Source organism: Ascaphus truei, chromosome 2, assembly GCF_040206685.1.
Source record: "Ascaphus truei isolate aAscTru1 chromosome 2, aAscTru1.hap1, whole genome shotgun sequence".
Taxonomy (NCBI): Eukaryota; Metazoa; Chordata; class Amphibia; order Anura; family Ascaphidae; genus Ascaphus; species Ascaphus truei.
The window spans coordinates 40,328,762-40,343,971 of NC_134484.1; the positions used below are offsets into that span (position 1 = coordinate 40,328,762).

Here is a 15,210-nt window from a genome sequence, read left to right on the forward strand (position 1 = left end):
ATCCTCCCACGCCAAACAACGCTTTCTAAAAGAGTAGCGAGTGGAGTGGAAGCAGACGTTTCAATACCCCTCTCCCCGCAGCAACTTTACAACTTGCTTTATATTTTCATTCCCCCACCTGTTTTCGAATGACAGATCTACTAAAAATAAGGTATTTAGGGTCAATAAATCCAAAAGGTATCAAACTAATGGGAATAAATGTATCAATGCAAATCTATTCAAATATTTCACTATACTGAATGTTTTCCCAATTTTGTTTGGACATTTTGAGGCACCAAAATAACCTGTTCCACCATACTTTCAAGATCCTGTCAGAGAGACCATAACGCGGGAAACATCCTATTTTCAATCCTTGTTTGAATGCATAACACGATTAATCTCTGAGCTAATACAAGAGTTCATTGTATGGATTCCCTTTAACGATATGTTTTTGTTTCTTTTTCTGTGTTGTGTATCTTGTCTCATAAGGTGAATTTGGGCAGTTTCCACAGATATGGGCTGAAGAATGCAAGCAGTACTTGTTAAAAGTAACAGAATTGAGGAATGTGTTGGTTCTCATTGGAGGACTTGAACGGTTAACTTGACACTTACTGTGGCATCTTCTAACGGGGAAGTTCTTCATACTGTAGGTCTGGCGTACAGGGCTTTAAAAACATCACGGTCACAACCTACTGTGTAATAACGGCTCTCATTATTCCAACCAAACAGGAATGTATGGTATCCAAAATGTGATTTCTTTTTCTTTTCAGTCAGCCACTTGAAAATATCATCAGTAAACTGATCGTTTGTAGTGGCTTAACCTTTTCTGATCTACTTTGTTTTTTTTCCAACTTCAAATTTGTATTGAATTTTTTCATATCAAATAAAACATTGCATATTTAGAACTTTCAAACGTGGAATAAAAAATATTCTTATCAAAATTGTCACATGTTATCTGTTTGTAAACAAGCAAAAAAACAAGACACAACAAAAAAAAGGGGGATAACAGGTGTGAAATCTCTGCTTCTGTTATTTTACTATTACTCCTATGGGAACTTTCTTTAATTCTTGTGTAGATGACTAACGTTCTTATTATTTCTAATTAAATTAATCTATTTTGAAAATTCCAGATGTTTGCTCATGAGATAGACCTTTAGTTTCAGACTAATTATGGTTCGGTTAGTTCCCAGTTTACATTATGGGAGGCACATAAAGCAACATTGAGAGGGATTTTGATTGGAGTAGCGGCTAGGCAAAAAAGAGAGAGGAATGAAAAAAAAATGTATTTTAAGGGATAAATTAAAGAATCTTTCAGATAAACATAAGAAACATTTAGATCCCAGGGTGTTGCAAGAGATAAGAGATGAGATACTAGGACTGAATTGAATGTTATTAACCTCCCAGGCCGAAAAATCTTTACGTTGGTCAAAAAGGAAGTTTTGTGAAAAAGCAAACAGACCAGATACAATGTTAGCACATAAATTAAGAAATAATCATCTAAATTTTTTCAATTCAAGAAATCCGTACACAAAAAGGTACGATCACGGCCAATCCAAAATTAATAGTAAACAAATTCTGATCTAGTTTTTAACCGTTAAAGGTGCAATCTCTGCTAGTTTGCAAAACAACATTTTGAATATAACAATGTCATTGTCTTCTTTAAACATGCAATTATTAAAATAAACTTTTGTCTATATTAGTTTTCTCTTGGAACTGAGAGTGGTTTTATTTTCATCAGGGCCTCTGAATGGGGCTAGTACTAGTCAACCCAGTGATAATTCCACCTCTAGCCCGACAGGTACGTGGCCCAATAAGTGGGGGGGAGAGAGGGGGCTCTTGCTTGTGAAAACTCCTGTTGAACAAAAACGCTGGCTCATAAAGTTATTTTTTTTCTTCCCCCCCCCCCCCCCCCGACTAAACTTGTGGACGGTCATATGTATACTCTGCAAATATATAACATTTGAGAAAGTAGTGTGGGACACTATATATTTTTCCAGCAGGCTTGTAGGAATTGGAATGTTATTTGCAAAGCATTAATAATAATAAGACGCCAGATAGTGTAGCGAAAGTAAATGAAATCCTTTGGAATGTTGGGTTCGTCTGGGCTGTATTCTTGCAATGAATCTTCCTGCACAGATTGCGATTTCGCTGCACAGTACCACATTCCCCATTGCCCGTTACTGGAGCTCTGCCACTTACCTCCTTTATTATTCATTTCATTATCCCTATATTTGGAATAAGTTCCATGGGGTAGTTTCTTTCAAAAGCAAAGCACATTTTTTTTTTTTTTTATAATCGAATTTTAAAAAATTACCCTCGCATCTAATATTTTTCATTAATATTACTGATATTAGACACCGCACGGTATATGGACTTTTTGCAAGTACATGCTGTCTCTACCCCAGGGAGCTTTCAATTTAATGACTTTGTGTCAGAGACATAGGGAGATAAGTGACTTGCCCAAAACCCCAATGAACTGACACTTTAATTCAGACTGGTTTTACTTGCTTTAAAGGGTCTGAAGTTACCTCTGAACTTATTGGATATATAGAGTGAATCTCTTGGTCGGGCTGCAGTTGGAACTCAGAAGCTGCGTGAGAAGTGCCCTGCTTTCTGTGCTCTCTTGTAGTACGAGCAGCATTTTCTGCCATGCTTTGTCACTGTTCATTTGCAGGAGCCAGAAGCTTCTTTTTTGCACAATGGAGGTTTTCTTAATGGATGCATATAAAAATAAACCAGATTAGGCAGGGTCGCTTCATTAACATGCCTCTGCAGTGAGTTCGGGAAGAGGCATAAACACTAAGCATGTTTTTTGCATGAAGCAACATGAATGATCTATGTACAAATAGGCTTGTATTTAATTCCGTGGCATACTGGTCAACCCTCCCTTTTTTGGATTAAGACTCGCACATCATTTTTTTGCCATCTGATCCTGCTAAAATGACTCATCGTGACTTTAGCAGCATAATAATTAAGTGCCAGCAATCTAATTGTTATCAAAATGATGTCCACGTGCAGCTGCCCAGCACAGAGCCGTGGCATTCATTCGATATTCCCAGAGAGTGGGGCAATCGGCATTCTGATTCAGAATCGTGGGATGCACAGCGAGTTCTAGCCAAGGCTGGGTATGGCAGGGAAAGGAAATGACATGTTAGTAACTTTGTTTTTTTTAAAATTATTATTATTATTATTACTAAAATAAGATATTATTTCCAGAAAATATTTGATTGTTTTTTTTTTAGAAATGGCGTAAAAATAAACGTAAAGGCAGATTATGTTGTACTTTTCTACAACTGTATCGGCCATTTATTTTATAAGGCGGTGAATATATGAAAAATCAATGTCTTTTATCTAAATTTTGACAGGCGTGAATGCCACTTAGTAGAAACTGTGCAGTGTGTTTGTTATGCTTATACATGTAAATAAGAAGCCCATTTTACCTGGTAATAAAATAAAACATATGACATGGTTAATCCCTTCCGTGAAGGAGGTAAGGGTTGGGCTCCTGCAGGTCTCTCATAGCAGGAAGAGCCTCTGTCTTGTCCTGAGGAGACCTCTTGCTCAGCTGCTATTTGGTTCTATAGGTCCTGGCAGAAATGTTAGTCTGTATCATGGAACAAGCCAATGAAAGCCCGTGTCTTACCAATGTTCTTGATTGTCTCACAGGTAGTGGTGGCTAGAAGTAAAGAGCAAGGCTAAGCTATTTCAATTAAGGAAATGTGAAATAATATTAACACAGTGGTTCCTGTCTGAACACCACGGGTGGTACTTGATATCCTACTGTAGAAAGTGGTTCTTCTATCCCATAGCATCCTAACGCTTAGATGCTAGAGGGCTATGAAGATAGAAAGGGCATACTATATACTCCAATGTGGCCATTCGGGCTGTTTTTGGACGTCTGACGTTCATTGCCTTTTTGTTTTTGCCCCAAAAACACCACCTTCCCCATGTATGTGTAGCGCGCCGTCAACATCGTAGGCAGTTCGAGGAATATCTCCTTTTCGTCAGTGAGGCTAAACTTGATGTTTTGAGGATATATTGCACATTTTTACCATCAAGAAATGTCTAATATCTCTAGCAGAGAGGTACGACCTTCACTCTTTCCCCCCCCCTTTGCAGCCATACATTTTGTGCTTGAAAATTATTAACAATTATGAGTCCACCCCCAAAACCACTTCCATGTGTCCTGTCTAGATACTTTACAGGACCTACAGTAGCTGCAGGTACAGATAATGTTTGTGAAAACCATTGTTCATAAATCTTTCAACTAGGTTCTGGTGCTGTATAATACATTAAAGGAACGCAAACCGAAGTTCAGACTGGTGCGTTGCATCCAAATATTATTGCCTCAATGCTGCCTACAAAAACGGTCACTCGTGCCGTGTGACCAGATGGAACATGAAGATGAGGTGCAGACGAGTGTGATGCAAGTGGTGGGGAAGTGCAGTTCTCAATATCGCGAAATGAAGCACTTGCAGCCAGTCCGTGAGGGTCTAGTTAACAGAACAGGGAGAGTAAGGGATGCACTCACACGCCAAACTGACCGGGAAATTGGGATACTCTCCCTGTTCTGTTAATGTATAATCATATGGTATTGTGTGATGTTCCTCCTAGGTTTATCATTTTGAGGAGAACTTCAGCCTGCAGTCTTTTCCACATCTACTGCTACATTTGGTTAACTAGACCCTCATGGACAGGCTGCGAGTGCTTCATTTCCCGTTATTGGGAACTGCACTTAACCACCACTTGCATCACAAATAAGACAAACGGCACGACCTAAATGGATAACGCCCAATAGGGCTAATATAGATACGGTGCAGGGAGACAAGGAGTCCCCACCAACTCCAAAAGGGTAATATATTGAAACAAATAGCAACCCCGCACTCAAAAATACGTACATCAGAAATACTTCCAAATAGTATATTTTACTCTTAAATATGAGAATAAACGTGAAATACTGTCAAATGTAAGCATACAGATAACAGAGCAATCAAACAGTGTGAACAGGAAGGACAAATGAATAGGGGATAAAAGGAAAAATAAGAAAAAATAACAGTAATATTCACAAGTGTAAGGGAGGCAACGTTAATATTTCAGGGTAATAGCCCCTTTCTTCTGGCCCATTCCTACATGCATGTAGTACTTCCCTCAATCAGATCAAATAATGATCTAGCAAAAATGATCAAACAAATTCCAATCCGGGGTTTCATAAGAGAGAGTACGGATACTTATTTCTAGTGCTTCGGGCAGGCAGTATCACAAATGATGGGGCTCCTGTGCTCCCCACACGTCTGGAATACAGGCCAGACCATCCTTTGTGATATTAGTTTGTCCTTCCTGGTCACACTATGTTGGATTGCTCTGTTATCTGTATGCTTACATTGTGCAGTATTTCAGTTTTAGTCTCACATTTATGAGTAAAATATACCGTATTTCCTCGATTTGTAAGATGCACCATTAATTTGGCCCTTAAAATTGAGGAAAATTACTTTTTCACTTACCATGTTTTCAGGAGGGGTCCCATGTCAGTGGAGGATGACGTGAGCGGGGGCGGCAGGGGAGGTCCCACGTCTGCAGATGGTTGAAGATAAGAGGACAGCAGGCGGGCATGCAGTGGGTGCGGCGCTAGGTGATTATAATAGCAGGAGAGCTGAGAAGGAGCAGAGCGGCGTAGGGGAACGGCTTGGGAGGTGCAAACTGTAACACCGGAAGTTCATCAGTGTCTGCCTTTCGGTTACAGTGTGCACCTCCCAAGCCGTTCCCCTATGCCGCTCTGCTCCTGCTCAGCTCTCCTGCTATTATGATCTCCTGCTGCCACCACACGCCCGCCCGCCCGCCCGCTGTCTTCATGCACCTGCAGACTTGGTCCTTGTCCTGCCGCGCAACTGCCGCACTCCCGCCGACATGGGACCTCACCTGAAACATGGAAAGTGAAAAGAGGGGGTTAGTACTATACACTTTTTTTTTTTTCAATTATTATTTTTTTAATACATCGATTCTAAGACGCACCCTGATTTCAGACATGTGAAAATCGGAAAAGTGGTGCGTCTTAGAATCGAGGAAATAGGGTACTATTTGGAAGTATTTCTGACATAAGTATTTTTGAGTGCAGGGTTGCTATTTGTTTCAGTATGCCATTTGCATCGCACTCATCTGTGCCTCAACTTTGTTTATAACTTGGTTCTGGTGTAGTGTATGGTTAAACTTGCTTTATTTGCTATAGAAAATCTGACTTTCTCTTTTATTATTGTCTTTCAGAAAAGCTGGAAGTAGCTCCACCATCATCGGATCAGCTAAAATATGGTAAGGATTAAAATAATGGTGTAAAATCTAAATTACGTTGCAGGCCACTGTCAGACAAGGGCTTAAAGCAGCAATCCTTCCCAAAATTGAAATAGACTTTTTTAACAGGATTCATACCTGTTGGGTTACCCTAAGTGCCCTAGATTCTTTTAGGTGCCAGTGCACTTGCTGTTTTTTTTTTTTTTAAGATTGGGTCAGTGGTCATCCATTAGAAAGCTACAATGTCATTTCTATTGGCCTTTGGTCTGGTGGCCATTTTAATTTCCCTGGATAGAACACCGGAACCTAAAATGGTATCTCTGTCCCCAGAGCTGAAAATAGCACGGGCTTAGTCATTCCGCGAGACCCTCTGGTTCAAATCCTGTTTCAAAACAACAACAAAACGAGCAGCTGGAATTGCTGCTTTAAACATGACTGTTAGTTTTAGAAAGTGTTCTGATACATTAATTCCACCATTTAGCACCAGAGGGATCTGCAGCTTGTTTTTCTGCTATACAGTATATAATTAGTAATAGTCAGCGAGCAGCAATAATCCAAAGCACAAACTTGGCACAACAATGGTACAGCCTAGCACAGCTAAATCAAGATATGAAGTGATCCAACACAATATAAATTTCCCACTCACGTGGTGTGGGAAAAATGGAGCAGTTTTCCAACATGTGGACTCCAGACAGGTTGGTGATGTGCTCTTTGATGAATTGCAGGCTCACGCAGCATATAGATAGGAAAGCGAGAAAACCATAGTGCAAATATAGCTTTTATATATAAAAAAAGAAGCTGGTACAGCAGTGGAAATAAACGTGCATGCTCTCAGACAAAGAAAGCATTGTGACCACTCTGGGTCGGAAGGAGACGCCGACCGGAGGCTCCGCTCCCACAGGCACCGGTTACCAAATCCGCCCGTGTGTATGCACAGCCGTGCTGGCGATGACATCACCGAAGAGGGGGCTGGACGAGTCGTGCAGGAGACAGAAGAGGGGAAGCCGGCACCTCACAGCTGCTCGTTCGCACCTTCTAAATGCACCCTATGCTTTTCACTGGAAATGTTAGCTTCCTCAAGGGTTAATGGTCCAAATAAAGCTTGGTTTTTTTCCACACCACGTGAGTGGGAAATTTATATTGTGTTGGATCAATTCCTATCTTTATTTAGCTGTGTTGTACTATTGTCTATTTTTCCTTTTTTTACATGTTCCTCGAGTCATGTTTTCCCTTTGGATTATTGCTGCTCTATATTGTGGATGTTGGGAAACATCCTGTTGAAAAGCTGCATCTTCTCTAAGGTTGTTTGCTTACTAAGTGATATTTATGTTATTTAATAACCACTTGTTCCAATGCACATTTTTCACTGGGTATTACTGTATTATCAGCACTTTCACATTTAATATTTAAATATATATATTTTTATATATATTCACCGTATTGATTATTTTGCACTTGTTTTTTGCTTTGTTAGTAATAGCATGGATTTATGAAGGATAGATCATGCCAAACTAACCTTATTTGTTTCTTTGAGGAGGTAAGTAGGAATTTAGACCAGGGTAATGCAGTTGATGTGGTCTACTTAGATTTTGCAAAGGCTTTTGATACGGTTCCACACGAGGTTAGTGTACAAAATAAAGAAAATTGGACTCAGTAATTATATATGCACCTCGATTGAAAACTGGTTGAAGGATAGACAACAGAAAGTTGTGGTAAATGGAACTTTTTCAGGTTGGGTTAAAGTTGTGAGTAGAATACCTCAAGGATCGGTACTGGTTCCCCAGTTTTTTTAACTTGTTTATTAATGACCTTGAGGTTGGCATAGAGATCAAAGTCTCCATCTTTGCTGAGGACACTAAATTGTGTAAGGTAGTAGAATAAGAGCAGGACTTCATTTCTCTCCAGAAGGACTTGGATAGACTGAAAACTTGGACAGGTAAATAGCAGATAAGGCTTACGTACATGTAAGGTTATGCATTTGGGAAACAAGAATAAACGGGCAATTTACAATTTAAAGGGGATAAATTAAGAGAATCCTTGACGGAGAAGGATTTAGGAGTGCTTGTAAACAGCAGGCTTAGCAATAGTGCCCAAAGTCACGCAGTAGCTGCAGAGGCAAACAAGATCTTATCTTGCATTAAAGGGGCAATGGATGGAAAGAAAGGAAACATGCCCCTTTATAAAGCATTAGTAAGACCACACCTTGAATATGGAGTACTATTTTAGGCAACACTCCATAGAAAATACATTATGGAACTAGAAAAAGTGCAGAGAAGAGCCACCAAATGAATACAGGGGAGGGATAATCTGATTTATGAGGAGAGCCTAGGTAAATTAGATTTGTTTACATTATAAAAGAGGTGTCTAAGAGGGGATATGATAACTATATTTATACAAATATATTCGGGGACAATACAAAGAGCTTTTAAAAGAACTATACATCGCATAGTAGTACAAATGACTCGGTCATCCCTTAAGGTTGGAGGAAAGGAGATTTCACCAGCAACAAAGGAAAGGGTTATTTACAGTAAGGGCAGTTAAAATGTGGAATTCATTACCCAAGGAGACACTGATTGCAGATACAATAGATATCTTCCAAAAAAGGTTGGACATCTTTTTAGAAAGGAAAGGTATACAGAGATATACCAAATAATAAACATGGGAAGGATGTTGATCAAGGGATTAATCCGATTGCCAATTCTTGGAGTCAGGAAGGAATGTATTTTTCCCCTTATGAGATATCATTGGATGACATGACACTGGGGTTTTTTGTTTGCCTTCCTCTGGATCAATATACTGTAAGTATCCTATATCTAGAAAGTATCTGTTGTCTAAATTTAGCATAGGTTGACCTCGATGGACATGTATTTTATTTTTCAACCTACTCTACTACGTAACTATGGGATATTACCTGCCTCCAGCTACTGAAGAGTGTATAGAAAGGCAGGCAGTGGGTGAATGTCCTCGTAGAACCTATAGAACTTAATGGCAGATACAACCCAATTAATAAAAACTGAAATGTGAATGTTCTCGTTAACGGTAATACCTGTGTGAACTTAATATGTCAAACAATAGTTCTAGATTGGTAAAATCCAAATAACCACATACATTATAACAAGTACAGTGGTGTACTTCATGGGTTCCCTCTATGTGCAATGTTCTGCATCTCTGCTGGTCAGATGATCGGAGTACTTGATGCACATTAAATAATCCCCTTTTTGGAGATTTTCCTACAAGATTAAATGAAGGTTGTTAAGGTGCGTTCATGATTAAATGTGTCCGTTTCCCGGCTTACAGGTGCCCAGTGCTGCTGCTAACCTTTCAGTGTTTCTTCACCATCTAATGATGTTGCATTTACAGGTGTTTGTTATTTCTTTCCCAGTTTTCTTGCACAACGCACTACCATTTGTAGGATTTGGCTTCCTGGATAATGCGATCATGATCGCTGCGGTAAGATGTATTTTGTTTTGTTGTTTATTGAAGGCGAAGAATTACTTGGGTCGGACTTGCTAACAGAAATTGTATTGTTCATGACGACCAGCTTGTTCTTTCAATGTTACATGGGTTATCATACAACAGCATACTTCAGGGCTGCGCAAATGTTTCCCTGTGCGCACCCGTGCCGGCGATCCTCGGCGCCTCGCGCCCCTGCTCTCCGGGTCACCATGACGACACGTTGCTGGAAAGGAAGGTAAAGTGTGTTATAGAGGCCTCGCGCAGTCCCCCGGCATTTAATTTAAATGCCTGGTGGGAGAGCGCGGAACCCCTATAACATCCGCGCCCCCCCTAGTTTGCGCAACGCTGGCATACTTGATAGAATTGACTTAATCCATTGAATTAATTTTATTGGTTAATGCTCAGTATGCTTAAACATGGCTGTGTTTTTAATTGTATTGCACCGTTAACAGGCTTTGCCTTCTGGGTCAGCAATTTCTAAGTCTAATAGGGAAGCATATATGGCCCGCCGTGTGATTCTATGAAGACTTGCATGAGGGGAACAAAGTCATTGATTGGCATGGGAGTCTATTTTGTTTGCTGGGAATGGTGCCCTTTTTAATACAACCTACACCATCCTTCTTTATGTATGTTCCCCTTCATATTGTAGGTTGGGCAGTTTCCTGGGGTAGGAATCCATTTCTCCTGACCTGGGTGGGAAGGGAATCCCCTGTATTTCACTGGTGTCCTACACTTGGGGCACCTCCCAATGCATGCGCCCAGCAGCATAGTAGGGCACCAATGAAGCTGAGCTGTGCTATTGTCGTATAAATGTGCCTCTTGCTGGGTAACACACCACTCTCTTTCGTGTGTACCTGCTTGTGTTACTCAGTGCTGTTTACACTACATGTTGGGCGATCACGTTTATAATCTGCCAGCACTGTAAGTGTGCACGGTAGTTAAGCCCTGCGAGCAGCTGGAGGGTGAGAGAGAGGGTGCAAACACACACGGATATGTTATACATCCTTAATTTAGTAACACAATTGACTTGCGGTTGAAGGTCATGTGGGCAAGAAGCAGCAGCACACAAGCTAAGAAAAGTATCAGGCCTTCTTACCTCCTGCTATCTCCTGGGCGGAGGGTCTTCTTTACTACGCCACTGAAATATATTAGGCAAAATAATTGAAAAGGGCAAAATGTAATTGAGGATGTTCCAATTCTTAAATAACGGAGAGGTGTGCAATATTTTGCCTTTTTAATGCTACATAAAGTACAAGACACCAAACCTATAGCAATACAATACACAGCAGGGTTTTCCAAATAAGTTTTGATGCAGCTGGGTGTTTGTAATGGGCGGATATATTCCTTGAGGTTTGAGTATGTTGATAGGGGGCGCGGTATGGGCAGGGAGATCCAGCTGACATGGGGCAGAGCTGGGACATCTGTCCCGGGCCAAGTGGCGAAGGAGGGGGGGGGGGGGGGGCGTCCCGCCGGTTTGATCCCGGAAGTCAGGCCCAACTTCTGGTCTCAGCCATTTTGAAATTGACGTTCTTTATAATATTTGACGGGTGAAGTGCATTGTTTGCTACTATTCTCTGAAACCTGACTGTATTTCCCTCTGTGTTTTAGGTGTCGGCAGTCAGGAAAGGCAGGGTTTTGCTTTTCTATAAATACCAGATGTCATAGCGATGATTAGTAAATCTCAATGCACTTCAGCTTTTGTCATATGTCAGTCGCATCACAAATCAAAGATATATATATATATATATATATATATATATATATATATATATATATATATATATATATATTGGTAATTCTTTTAAAACAGGACTTGCAGATCAGGGACATACCAAGAGAGATCAATAGTACAAGCCGGGAGGGTAATTCTTTTAAAACAGGACTTGCAGATCAGGGACATACCAAGAGAGATAAATAGCACAAGCCGGGAGGGTAATTCTTTTAAAACAGGACTTGCAGATCAGGGACATACCTGTGAAGAGAATGCAATTAGATCCATGTCATATCAGCTGAGGTTATTGGTCTTGCATGAAGAAAGTAAATATATAACTATAGTCTAACTATATATTGTCACTTAAAATGATTACTTTAAATGCATCACTCTTAAGATGCCAATGCTATCCCTGCCAATCTATATCTCTCTCAGATGGCACTCTCATAAAACAAAAAGTAGGTGCTTGTCCCATAGGGAGAATAAGTATAAAGGCTTCTTACCGGGCAGGTCCAGAGTCCCAGGGCCACACGGCAAGGAAGAGACGGCACACTCAGTAATGGTATCAAAATTGTATTGTAGGAAACTGGCACATACACTGATGTTTTCGGTCCTTAAAGTAGGACCTTGATTAAGGAGCCTTTATATATGTGTGTATGTGTGTATGTATATAAATATATCCTACACGAAAAGATCAGATAAATATTGTCTGACCCCTTCAAAACTACTGTTTCAACTGCTGCACATTTTGACCTATTAAACGTCCTCTTGGTGGTGACGCCACCATTTTAACACACCGCGCCGCGTTCATTTATTTCTGTGTGCGACGCTTATTGTAACGTGATTTGTTATAATTTCTCTGTGTCTTCATTGCAGGGAACGCAAATAGAATTGTCTATTGGTGTAGTTTTAGGGATTTCAACCATGGCAGGTAAGTGCCGCTAATATATTTCCTTCTGTATACATTTCCATCGCCTGTTTTACCTGGCGTGTAGATTTAAAGCGGGTTTTCCCACGGCAGCCTGTATGTCCCGCTATTTAAGTTATTATACTGTTAAAACATACTTTCTAGCGTCTGATGTTACCATGTGATCCTTTAAACTGAACTGGACTCTGGAGAGAGCTCCATTTTATCCTTGCACAGACTTATTTCAAACGCCTACAGTATATCCTCTGAGCAGAGGCATCTGGTTAAAAAAATAAAAGATAAAGCGATTTTGGAAGGGCTGAAACGTGGTCTCTTAAAGGGAAGGAAAAAATACAATGCAAAAAAAGGCGATCAGCTGTGATTTGCTGCTTTAACTTCACCTAACGTATAGTCGCCTATTAAAAAATACACATTCATGTTGCTGGTAGGAATACATTGAAAAATGTTTAAGGTACCGTGACTTCCTAGCACTATTTCACTAAAAACTCCAGCATTTCACCTGGGAAAGAAATGCCCCAAATCGTGTCCCCTGCTTATCTATGTCCTGATCTGAGAACGCCAAATGCAATAGATTTTGACATCTTTGAGCACTCGGGGACATTTATTTCATAACTTGAGTTTTAGTTTGAGGGCCCCTTTTTATTTATTTATTTTTTTAACCTCTTCTGTGTAAGCGGGAGTCTGCAGCTACATGAGGGTAATTAGCAGATACCCTTCCTTTTATAAGCACGAATTACCACTGAGCATACGCAGCCCCCAGACACAGATCACGCAGCACGTCTAGAGTCTCGCTAATGTTTACTTGGATTACATTTACATTATAAAAGTAACTGAAAGCCCTTGTCATGGTCTTCACAATGATTCCTTCATTTGTTTGCCATATGATCCGATCTCTGCTGATTTTTCTTTTCTCATATTTATTGGGGAATGATCACTTAAAGCGGTATTATTCCACATCGCATTTCTTGCTTTGTTTATTTGTATATATATTTTTTAGTTATAGGTTTGAAGCAGGGGGTTTCCGCAGCTGGACAACGTTAATTTCAGCTCTGGGCTTCAAACCGATAGTATATAAAAAATAATAATAAAAAAATCTTCAATCCATTGCTTGGATTGCTTTTTTAAATCAATGGCTCTCCTGTTCGTGAGTTATGTTCCCCGGAAATTCATTCATTGCATGATCGTACCATTTCAAGCAACCACTTACAAATAGCTGCTGATTCTACAGAATGGATCATTTGATGCGATGTGTGTACGTTTTTGCTTAGAAAAAAAGGTGTACTGAAATTACAAATAGCGCTGTACATTTGACAGACTACTTGTAAAATGAAAGCTGTCGAGAAAGAAGCAGCTGCAATTCCATGTTGTGTAATGTTACCAGCGTGTTATACTCAAGGGCTCGATGTGCTACTACAGGGCTGGACAACTCGGGTCCCTAAGGGACACCAACAGGTCAGGATATCCCTGCATCTTCGGCTGAGCCACTGATGGAGCCATCTGTGCTGAAGCAGGGGTATCCTGAAAACCTGACCTGTTGTTTGGCCCTTGAGGGCTGGAGTTGGCCATTCCTTTGCTACTACTATCAGACGAGCGCTCTATACAGCAACTTCTTATGTTTAAAGGTCTTTCGGTTATCACGTCTGTTAGTATTGTATGGGCATAATGTTTGACTGTGTTTAGGTGCAGCCTGTGCTACTCCCCTGCAATGCACTTTTTCATTATACAAGCTCTTGAAAGAACGTTTTGTCGTTTGTACTAATGATTCTTCGCTGTCCTTAATACAGCCCTTCAGGGGATTATTTTTGTGACTATTTAAAAACTCCAGGGATTAAACCGCTTTCCGTCAACATAATGTTTATTTCAGCCTTTGAGAACTAATTTCAAAACGTAGAGTCCTGATTAGTTTAAGGAACATTTTAATTGTTTCCCCCAAAAACTTTTTTTTATAAACAAAAGGTACTTTTTAACCGTAGTATTAGAGTATTCAGAATTGTGATGGAATACCAATAGTACAACTGGCACATTTTTTAAACATTTTCGTTTTTGTCTTTTTAACATCTTGGTAATGTATAAATAGGGCGCTTTGCCCTACACACCATCAGTGCATGAATATTCAATAAATAGTCTTGGATAAACACTTAATGATTTTCTTGTTTTAAATGGCACTGTCAGTACCCCCAAGCACTCTCTTCCCCAGCAGCCCGCTTTGATCCCCAGAGCAGAGGCGGTGGAGATGTTGCTGACGTGGATCGTAGCTTCTCCCTGCTCCCTCAGCTACTTAATGACCGTTCTCGCCTCTTCCGTGCTAATCACTAGTTCCCTGTGTAAGAAGAGGTGTGTTCACCAGAGAACTGGCATCATGCAGCTCACTGGAGACAGCCAGGGAGATGCTCCTTTCTGCGCGTGCGTTGGTGTTGGACCCTTATGTTGCCTACGACTGCTATATAACATCCCATCTTTTCCTTAGAATCTTTAAAGGTTCAGTCCAGGCGGGCATTTTTTTTTTTTATAGATACTGTAGGATTGAAGCAGGGGGTCTCCGGAGCTAAACCGCATGGATTTTAGCTCCAGGGGGACCCTCTGGTCCCCGAGATACTTATCTCCATGTGGGGTGCCGGTAGCAGCTCCGGCTGGGTAGTGCGGCGGATATCAAAGTCGGTTTAAAAGTCCTGCGTCACGCGGGCCAAGGGATAGCTGCGTCGTCATCTCTTGCCACTTCCTATTGGCCCACGTAACCAAGACCTTTAAACAGCAGCGAGATACCGGAACCCCCAACGGAGGTATCTCGGGAAGCAGGGGTCCCCGAAGCTGAAATTAATTTCGTTCAGCTCCAGAGATCCCCGTCTTCAATCAT

The 15,210-nt window shown here is 40.6% G+C and overlaps 1 protein-coding gene across 2 annotated transcripts in view; it reads left to right on the plus strand.

Annotated features, from left to right (window-relative positions):
- Window positions 1–15,210, plus strand: part of TMEM65 (transmembrane protein 65) — a 69,350-nt gene that overhangs the window by 46,034 nt on the left and 8,106 nt on the right. For both annotated transcript variants that reach the window (XM_075582207.1, XM_075582210.1), the window contains 3 exons: window positions 6,238–6,282; window positions 9,644–9,711; window positions 12,305–12,359. In XM_075582207.1, the coding sequence (XP_075438322.1) occupies window positions 6,238–6,282; window positions 9,644–9,711; window positions 12,305–12,359 (168 nt within the window). The remainder of the gene's footprint in view (window positions 1–6,237; window positions 6,283–9,643; window positions 9,712–12,304; window positions 12,360–15,210) is intronic.